Raw genomic sequence first — 9,050 nt, forward strand, 5'->3', positions numbered from 1 at the left:
CCCCCCCCTGCTCCCAGCTCCTCCCACCCACCAGCAGCCCCCCATCAGCTCTCTCCCCGGCTCCCAGCTCCTCCCACCCACCAGCAGCCCCCCATCAGCTCCCCCCCTGCTCCCAGCTCCTCCCACCCACCAGCAGCCCCCCATCAGCTCCCCCCCTGCTCCCAGCTCCTCCCACCCACCAGCAGCCCCCATCAGCTCCCCCCCTGCTCCCAGCTCCTCCCACCCACCAGCAGCCCCCCATCAGCTCCCCCCCTGATCCCAGCTCCTCCCACCCACCAGCAGCCCCCCATCAGCTCTCTCCCTGGCTCCCAGCGCCTCCCACCCACGGGCAACTCTGCCAATCAGCATCTCCCCCTCCCTCCCCGCACCTCCTGATCAGCTGTTTCGTGGCGTGCAGAAGGTTCGGGGGGGGGGGGGGGGGGGGGGTGGGAGGGCCGGCCGTGGGGGGGGGGGGGGGGGGGGTGGGGTGGGGGCAGGGCCGGTGGCAGAGCCAGGGGTTTCCCCCCCCCCCCCCCCCCGGGTACATTGGAAAGTTGGTGCCTATACAAGGAGCTGCATATTAACTTCTGAAGAGCCGATGTGGCTCCGGAGCCAGAGGTTTGCCACCCACCCCTGCTATAACTGATCACACAAGTCAGGGTCAGAAGGTTATACCTAGAGAGAGAGCTGCGGTCTCACCACTCCATGACGCTTGAATCGGTCGGGGGTCCCAGGTGGTAGCTGAGGTCCGGAGTGCTGGAGACAGGCAGAGCCCCCAGCACAGTCAGTCAGGAGAAGATGAAATCCCAGTGGAACTGGTGCAGAGTTTGGATCCAGGCATCAGAACACTTACGTGAGTGTGGGTGGGGGGTTTTGTAGGGAAACAGCCATGGTTCAAGGGAGAACACTAGATATGTGTGTGGACAAGGGAGGATAGCAAAGTTGCTTTGTTCAGGCTAGACATGGGAGCTGCTCATTCCTGGCTTTGGGCGGTGTTCCTTGGAGGGAGCTCACAGTGCAATTAAGGAGTTTCACTAGTTTGGATACCAATCAAAGATTCATTACTAGAATTGGTCTGATCACTGCTGAGCTGGGGGTGTGCAGGCGTGGGTCCATTAACATCTGGAGCAGAGATCCCCCATGATGCAGTGCTTCCCTGCTTTTCTGGTCCCAGAGTTCCCTGCGGTTCTTGCCCTGGAATCTCTGTTCTCTGTTCTGTATGCTCATGGAGGTGCCTCCTTGTCCCATCTTCGATGCAAATGAGGCTCGGGGACTTTCCTTAATCCTGTCCCCCTTATCCCGGGGGTTTAGGGGTGTCTCCCGTGGCCTTGTCAATGCTCTTTGTAAGTCTTTCTTCTGATGGGTTTTGGCTCAAGCAGAGGGGGGGGGGGGGGGATGGGGAAAGTCTTTAGTGAGTCAGACAGGCTGGGTACTGCGCCCTGGTTCCCCAAGAACACAGAGCTGCTAGGTAACACTGGCTCTGGGAGGGGAGTGGAGTCTAGTGGTTAGAGCAGAGGGGAGCTGGGTGTCAGGACGCCTAGGTTCTATCTCCAGCTTCGTCCGTTCAGTCTGCCAGACCCCATTCTCCTCCCAGAGCTGGGGACAGAACCCAGGTGTCCTGCCGCCCAGTGTCCCATGCCACCATCCCAACCATTTCTCTCTTCCCTCCCCCAGGGTGCTCTCTACTTCGTCTGCCTCCTCCTGGCCAGCGTTAACGCCCTGGGCTTGTCCCCGGCCACCACGGCGGCCATGTTCCGGTTGCAGGCCATCGAGCGGGAGCACGGCCTGGGCGGGGAGGTGGGGCTGGCGGCCCGGCGCGAGACGTACCAGCAGCTGCGGGAGAGGGACCCCAAGTACCAGGCCGCGCGGCAGACGTTCTTCAGACGCCACGGGCTGTCGTCCCTCTGCAACCTCGTCTGCCTCGCCTGCAACGGAGTCAACCTGCTGTGCATGGCGCTGCACCTCAGCAGCCTGTAGGAAGGGGCCCTGCCCGCGGGGAGGGGGCGGTGGCATTGTCCTCGGGGGGGCCCACCCACTGGGTGGGACTTGATTGAGCGAGGGGCTTGGAAGTCCATGCCCCCACCGGGGTCTGATTGGTGTCTCTTTCTAAGCCTGTATCCCACTGCTGGCACCAGCTGGAAGTTTATGTGTTGGGCTGGGGGGTGGGACGGGATGCAACCAACTTGGTGACTCAGCAGTGCTTTTCCCTGGGTTCTATCCCCTGCTCTGGGAGGGGAGCGGGCTCTAGTGGTTAGAGCGGGTGGGGAGGGGGGGCGTGCTAGGAAGCAGGACTCTTGGGAGAGGAGTGGGGTCTAGTGGGTTAGAGCAGTGGGGGGGCTGGGAGCCAGGACTCCTGGGTTCTATCCCCAGCTGGGGGAGGGGAGTGGGGTCTAGTGGTTAGAGCAGGTGGGGAGGGGGTGCGTACTAGGGAGCAGGACTCTTGGGAGGGGAGTGGGGTTTAGTGGGTTAGAGCAGTGGGGGGGCCGGGAGCCAGGACTCCTGGGTTCTATCCCCAGCTGGGGGAGGGGAGGGGGGTCTAGTGGTTAGAGCAGTGCTGCCTCTGCTCACATGTGCCATTGAACCAGCTGGGGACTGAAATTTGCCCTGTGCTGAGGTCCCCAGGCCTCATTCACACCAGGCTCTTTCAAAGGGCTCTGTGGGAGACGGATGCCCACTCTCTCTTAGAGCTCGTTGTTATTAGCTCTATGGCGGCGGCAGCAGCCGCCGCGGTGGGACCCCGTGGCACGGCAACTAGACCAGACCTTAGTTGAAACAGGCAAAATATAGGAGGGGAAACTGAGGCACAGAGCGGGCATGTGACATGCCCAAGGTCACCAAGCTGGCAGTGGCAGAGGCTGAGAATAGAACCCAGGTCTCCTGAGTCATGCTCGACTAGGCGACGCTGCCCCTTATCAGAACCTCTGTGGGATTTACTCGCAGTGCTTGGGCTGGCTCTACGGGGTGCTCCGCTCCGGCGTCCTCTTGTCTATTTTGTGCTTCCTGTTCTGTTCTCGCTGCCCCTCCGTTTCCTTGCTGAGCCTTGGCAGAAAGAGATTGAGAAGCACGTTCCAGTTTGTACTGATCAGGGGGGAAAAACTCCCAATGAAAGTCACCTTCCAGTGGGGTTCTTTGGAGGGAAATAAATCGCTCATTTGTGTCTGTACAGCACCGTGCACAAAACGGTATTAGTCTATGACTGCGGCTCCCGGATGCTATTGCAATAGAAATAAAGAATCGTATTCTCTGAGCTGCTTTTCTGTTCTAAAGTTTTCCATTCAGAAAGGATGTGTTTACAAACTCACCAAAAGAAAGAGCGTCAAGATTCCTATTTTGTGACCTGGGCTAGAACTTTTCCAACGCTGCTCTGGGGATTTGGCTATTTCCCCTTTTGGAGAAGGGGGAGGAATTAGACCGGGGGGGAAAGAATTTGTTTCATTGGATTTTTCTATATATTTTTTCCCTTTGTTTTTTCAAATGGGGTTTTTTTTACTGAAAGTCTTTCCCCAAACCACTGGCAGTTTTTGGAGTTGGTTTCAACAAAACGCCTGCAAAAGATTGTTGGAAACGGACATTTGTGTGTTGACAAAACTAGCCATTTTTTGTCGTGGGGGGTGGAAAGAAAGGTATGAACAAAAAAAACCTTAGCCAGTCCTATTTAGATGACGAGCTCTCTGGGGGAGGGACCGTCTCTTTTCATGGGGCATGTGCAGCGCCTGGCACAGTGGGGGCCCTGGGCCAAGAATGCAGTGCCTAGGCATTGCTGTAATACAAATGATAAAAATCCAGGCCTGGACGGTGGATGCTGTGTGCCGTTGTGCAGTCTATATGGTTTTAGAAAAATATGGTAATGAGTGAATATAATGTAACTGGAATATGCTTCATGCAAAAGGTCTCTTGTATCATTACAAAGCTTATAATCTACCGAGTGCGGTCATCCTATTTGTATGAATGTACCACTCTTGTATCTGAAACTAGGAATATGAAATATAACTCTGAGGGCCTATTGTAATTATGCAAAGTGTGGGCCATTAATGGTGGTTTGGAATCTTAATGGCTCCCATCAACCAGGACAATTGACTGTGGACGGCTCTGTTTGCAGCCAAGCCTTCCTGTGAGTCAGGCTGGGAGGAATGAAGGCTTGGGGGTCTTATAGTGACATGTGATCATGTCACGTGAACTGGAATCCATCTTTAACCTGCTGCTTTTCCAGTGAGGGGGGGTGGAAACCCAGAGAGAGACAAAGGGTTCCCACCTTATGCAAAAGATCTATAAAGGGGTGGAAGAGAACAAAGAGGGGACAGCCATCATGAAGAATCCCCTAGCTGCCACCGGAGCTGGAACAAGAGCTGTACCAGGGGAAAGGATTGTGCCCAGGTAGGGTGACCAGATGTCCTGATTTTATAGGGACAGTCCCAATTTTGGGGTCTTTTTCTTATATAGGTTCCTATTACCCCCCACCCTCATCCTGATTTTTCACAGTTGCTGTCTGGTCACCCTATGGCCAGACCTGGAAGGGGTCCAGTCTGAGGAAAAAACTTACTGAAGCATCTCTGAGGGTGAGATTATCTGTATTCAGTTTGATTAGACATCGATTTGCGCATTTTATTTTATTTTGCCTGGTGACTTACTTTGTTCTGTCTGTTACTACTTGGAACCACTTAAATCCTATTTTCTGTATTTAATAAAATCACTTTTTATTTAGTAATTTACTCAGAGTATGTATTAATACCTGGGGGGGCAAACAGCTGTGCATATCTCTCTATCAGTGTTATAGAGGACGAACAATTTATGAGTTTACCCTGTATAAGCTTTATGCAGGGTAAAACGGATTCATCTGGGTTTAGACCCCATTGGGAGTTGGGCATCTGAGTGCTAAAGACAAGCACACTTCTGGGAGCTGTTTTCAGGTAAACTTGTAGCTTTGGGGCAAGTGATTCAGACCTGGGTCTTTGTTGGAGCAGACGGGAGTGTCTGGCTCAGCAAGACAGGGTGCTGGGGTCCCAAGCTGGCAGGGAAAGCAGGAGCGGAGGTAGTCTTGGCACATCAGTTGGCAGCTCCCACGGGGGGTTCTGTGATCCAACCTGTCGCATCCTGAACCGGAGTTCTTTGGACCTCCGGGCTTCCTGCGAGCAGCCTTGCAAGCTGTCCATGTGTCTTCCCTGAACTGCAGCTGCCTCTGGGGGGGCAGCGTGTCACGGCGGCGCACAGCAACGTGACCGAACCTTGGTGCGTGGGGATCGAGGGGGGTAAGGTGTAACTTGAACTGGAATTTGGGGGGGACATCCTAGTTAAAATGTTCTGGGGTCTTTAATGATACCCCCCTGGTTGGTGTATCTCCCCCCCTCCCCCAATTGGTGTGGCAAACATTCTGGTGACAAGAACGTCTCCTATTCCCCTCCACTCCTGCAGGCCAGCCGATGGGCCAGCTTGGCACCTGCTAAGGGCAAGGGCTGTGCTCATTTGGCCACAAGGTGGCGTGGGTTGTCTGAGCATTACCCAGCCTGCTGGAAGTCTTCAAGAATTGAGCATGTGAAGAACCGGGGGCACCTGCATTGGACCTTGCTGGATTAATAGCAGGGCCCCACCGCTTGTTCTCCCCTGCCCCGGCACCTCAAGGTGCAGCGCCCCCTGGTGCCGCTGAGACTGATTTGGCTGCAGGAGTCTGGAGAACCGGCTCCGATTGGATCGCTGACGGCGAGCAAACCGTTGGGGTTTTGTTCTTCCAAGAAGGACTGACGGATTTTATGGCCGGAAGGGACAATCAGAAATCCAGTTATCCAAGAGGCCAGGTGCAGCACAGTGGTTCCTTCCGGCCTTGTACGTGATCATCTAGGGTTGGTCTCTGCTTAAAAGTTTATACACGTCCAAGGTGTGGAGGAGGAAATCCACCATAGTTTTTGGCTGAGCTCAGGCATCTCATTGACAAAGAAGCACCCGGCCCCTAAAATATTGATCCGCAGTCCCTAGAGATGCTTGGAAAAGGGGCGCGAGAGGAATCGCTGGGTGGAAAAGGTGGGAAGTCGCGTTCTCGCGGGCGGTTCCCCAAAGGAAGGATTTTTCACGGAGGTGTTTCTCAGAGGGTTTGAGTTCTTCCCTTTCGTTGTTTAAAAACACAGGGGTGGGCTTGATAATGGGGGAGAGACTCGATTTTTTTTCTATCATCCAATTTTTTGGGGGGGGGGGAGGGAAAATTTCAAGGATGAGAAGAAATTTGCAGTGGGGGGGAAATATCCCCCTTTGATCTCCAGTGAGGAAGGGAGTGGCGCTAGTGCTTCGGTGTGCCGGGGCAACAGTCCTGCAATTGGTTGGGTGTGAGCCACGCCCATTCGGTGTGTGCCACGCCCACTTTGTGGTGCTCTGTCGCCCTCTAGTGGGGGCTGGAGGTTGAGGGCTAGCAGCAGGCTCTTTCAGCTCAGGCACTTTAAGAGGTGGCGCTCCCCGGTTCGATTCCCACGGCCGCCAAACCCCTCTGGGTGCTGTGTTCCCTCGGCTCCCTGCATGGATCCTGGGCTTTCAGCAGATTGGCTGCTGGGGCGTTGCAGCGGGTTGGAGCTGGCTAGGGCGGATGGACCTGCTGGCTTGCCTTGCTGGAGCCCAGGAGATCGCCGATAGGCCTCACGCGGAGGGGGGAGCGTTCTGTGGCGCCCCCCTGGCTTTGCAGCGAGACACGTGCCCTGATCGCAGCAGGACCCTCGCTATTGCTGGAGAATCCAGCCTGGGTCTTGGTTTGCGCTGCCTAAAGGAGCCTTAACCTGGATGGGACAGGGCCCCTAGACCCCCCCTCCCATGCATGGGAGGCTTAGCCAGCTGGTGTGGGGCTGGCTAAGGGCCCTGCCCTCCCCTTGGTCCCAGCCTCTGTCTGGGGGCAGATCAGGGGCATGGTTGGGGCTCCCCACAGGGAAGGCAGAGAGCTGCACTTAAACCCCCTGTAGCTGGCTGGCCTGCGGCAGTAACCCTCTGCTGCCCAGGCCGCTACCTTCCTGCACTGCCCCCTGCTGGAGGATTTCACTAAGCAGGACCTGCCTGCGGGAGCCTGGGTTACTACCGCCAGAGACAGAGGCGTCGAAGAGCCCAGCAAGAGCGGGGACGCCCCGGGCGGTGCTTTGCCCAGGGGGCTGGGCTGTAGGTTGCCCAGAAGCACCAGGCCTGAGGCGCGTCCTGCGGCCCCGCCCCAGTGATAGCTGAGCATATGGGGACGTATCCTTGCCCCGCCCCTTCTCTGAGGCCCCGCCCCTTCTCTGAGGCCCCGCCCTGCCCCGCTCACTCCATCCCTCCTCCCTCCGTCGCTCGCTTCCCCCCACCCTCACTCACTCGCTCATGTTCACCCGGCTGGGGAGGGTCCCTTTTCGACTGGGTGTTCGGACACCTGGCAACTCTACGCCCGGTGAGGCCAAGTGGCATAGCTGCCTGCGCTCCAATGGCGCATCGCCCATTTCCACCCGCCGGGGGCCTGGCTCCGAGGACGGGGATTTCATTCTGCCCCTGCCTCTGGGCAACCCAGGGCCTTGAGTTCCCCAGCACCCTGGCTTCAGGCAGCGCCAGGCGAGCCGTGCCCGGGCAGCCAGGGCGTGGGAGTGGCTGCACTGCAGGGCTGGCGCAGAGAGACGGCTCAGCAATCCCTCATCCTCCTTGGCAGAGCTGCCGGCTGCTCGCGCCGGAGGAGAGACGCTGCAGAGGTTGAACCTGCTGTAAGCAGCGCTGGCAGCCTCCGTGCTCGGCAAGCGGGGGCCCGATCCCCAGCTGGTGCAAAGGGGGTTGTGCTGTGGGGGGGGGGGGGTCACTGAGGCCAGATCTTGGGCACAGCTCCATTAGAGGTCACTGGGCTGGACCCCCAGCTGGTGTAAGGCCGCATGGCTGAGGGTGATTATCCCCATTGTACGTATGGGGAAACTGAGGCACGGAGAGGCTAAGTGACTTGCCCAAGGTCACACAAGGAGTGAGGGGAGGAGCAGGGACTTGGACCCAGTTCTCCCAAGTCCCAGGTGAGTGCTCTAACCACTGGGCCATCCTTTCTCTCTGAAGCAGCCTCTCTGAGTCGCCTTGGGCAAGTCCCTTACTACTTATTATGGTAACACTGGAGAACAGGGCACGGCGCAGACCCGGACTGAGATCGGGGCCCACGCTGGGCTGGGCGCTGCACAGGTGCCAGCTGAGATCGGGGCCCCACTGGGCCATCACACAGACAGAATGAGGGGAAGTCCCTGCCCAAGGGGACAAATAGACAAAGCAAGTATCATCCCTGTTTCACAAATGGGGAAACTGAGGCCCAGCACAATAACGTGACTCACCCAAGCCATCAGGGGCATGAACCCGCGGCTCCTTTCCAATTCACTGGGGACCTCTGCAGAAACAGGATGCGGCAGCTGACCCTGGGGAAGGCGGTTACGAAGGAGGAACTCACTCACGCATAGCCCCTTCCCCTCCTTCCTTGCAACGGTGCTGGGGGAGGGCCCATTAGCTGGCACATGTACACAAGCGTGTGAGCCAAGCGTCGGTGAAACGTGCCAGGCAAACAACCCTGCTGCCGAGAGGCAGCATGGAGCAGTGACACAGCAGTCAGATCTCCTGGGTTCTGTGGGAGGAGAGGGGGGTCTGGTGATTAGTGCAGAGCTCATGGGTGCCAGGACTGTTGGGTTCTCACCCCAGCTCTGGGAGGGAAGTTGGAGCCAGTGGCTCGAGAAGCGGGGATTGGACTGGGAGACCTAATTCTCCCCTAACTGCTCCCCGTGTTTGGGACATGCCCAGAAGTGATTGGAGGCAGCCGTAGCGTTGAGCCACCTTGCTGTTATCTGTGTGCTGGGTCCTGTCTGATCCGTGTTCTAAGCAACAGCAGCCTTGGGGCTGCTCTAACTTCTGCTCTCCACTCCCATAACCCCCAGGAGCTGACAACTGTAGCTCAGTGTGCTTTGGCCACCCCACAAGCCAGTTCCACACCAGCTGTGGGGGGGGCTCCTGCACAGGCCGCAGAAATGTGTGGGGCGTTGGAAAGGGGCCTATCCATCATTCTGTGTTGGTCCCGGAGACGTCCCTACCAGTCAGTCGAAGCAGAGGAGCTGGGCTGGAAAGAGATT

At 57.2% G+C, this 9,050-nt stretch overlaps 1 protein-coding gene across 2 annotated transcripts in view; it reads left to right on the forward strand.

Moving 5' to 3' along the window:
• The window catches only part of TMEM205 (transmembrane protein 205), a 5,583-nt gene extending 3,454 nt beyond the window's left edge, over positions 1-2,129 (forward strand). For both annotated transcript variants that reach the window (XM_034792947.1, XM_034792948.1), the window contains exon 4: positions 1,654-2,129. In XM_034792947.1, coding sequence (XP_034648838.1) covers positions 1,654-1,956 — 303 coding nt within the window. In that variant the 3' untranslated portion in view covers positions 1,957-2,129. The remainder of the gene's footprint in view (positions 1-1,653) is intronic.
• Positions 2,130-9,050: the final 6,921 nt, after the last annotated feature.

The sequence above is a fragment of the Trachemys scripta genome, chromosome 16 (assembly GCF_013100865.1).
Source record: "Trachemys scripta elegans isolate TJP31775 chromosome 16, CAS_Tse_1.0, whole genome shotgun sequence".
Taxonomy (NCBI): Eukaryota; Metazoa; Chordata; order Testudines; family Emydidae; genus Trachemys; species Trachemys scripta.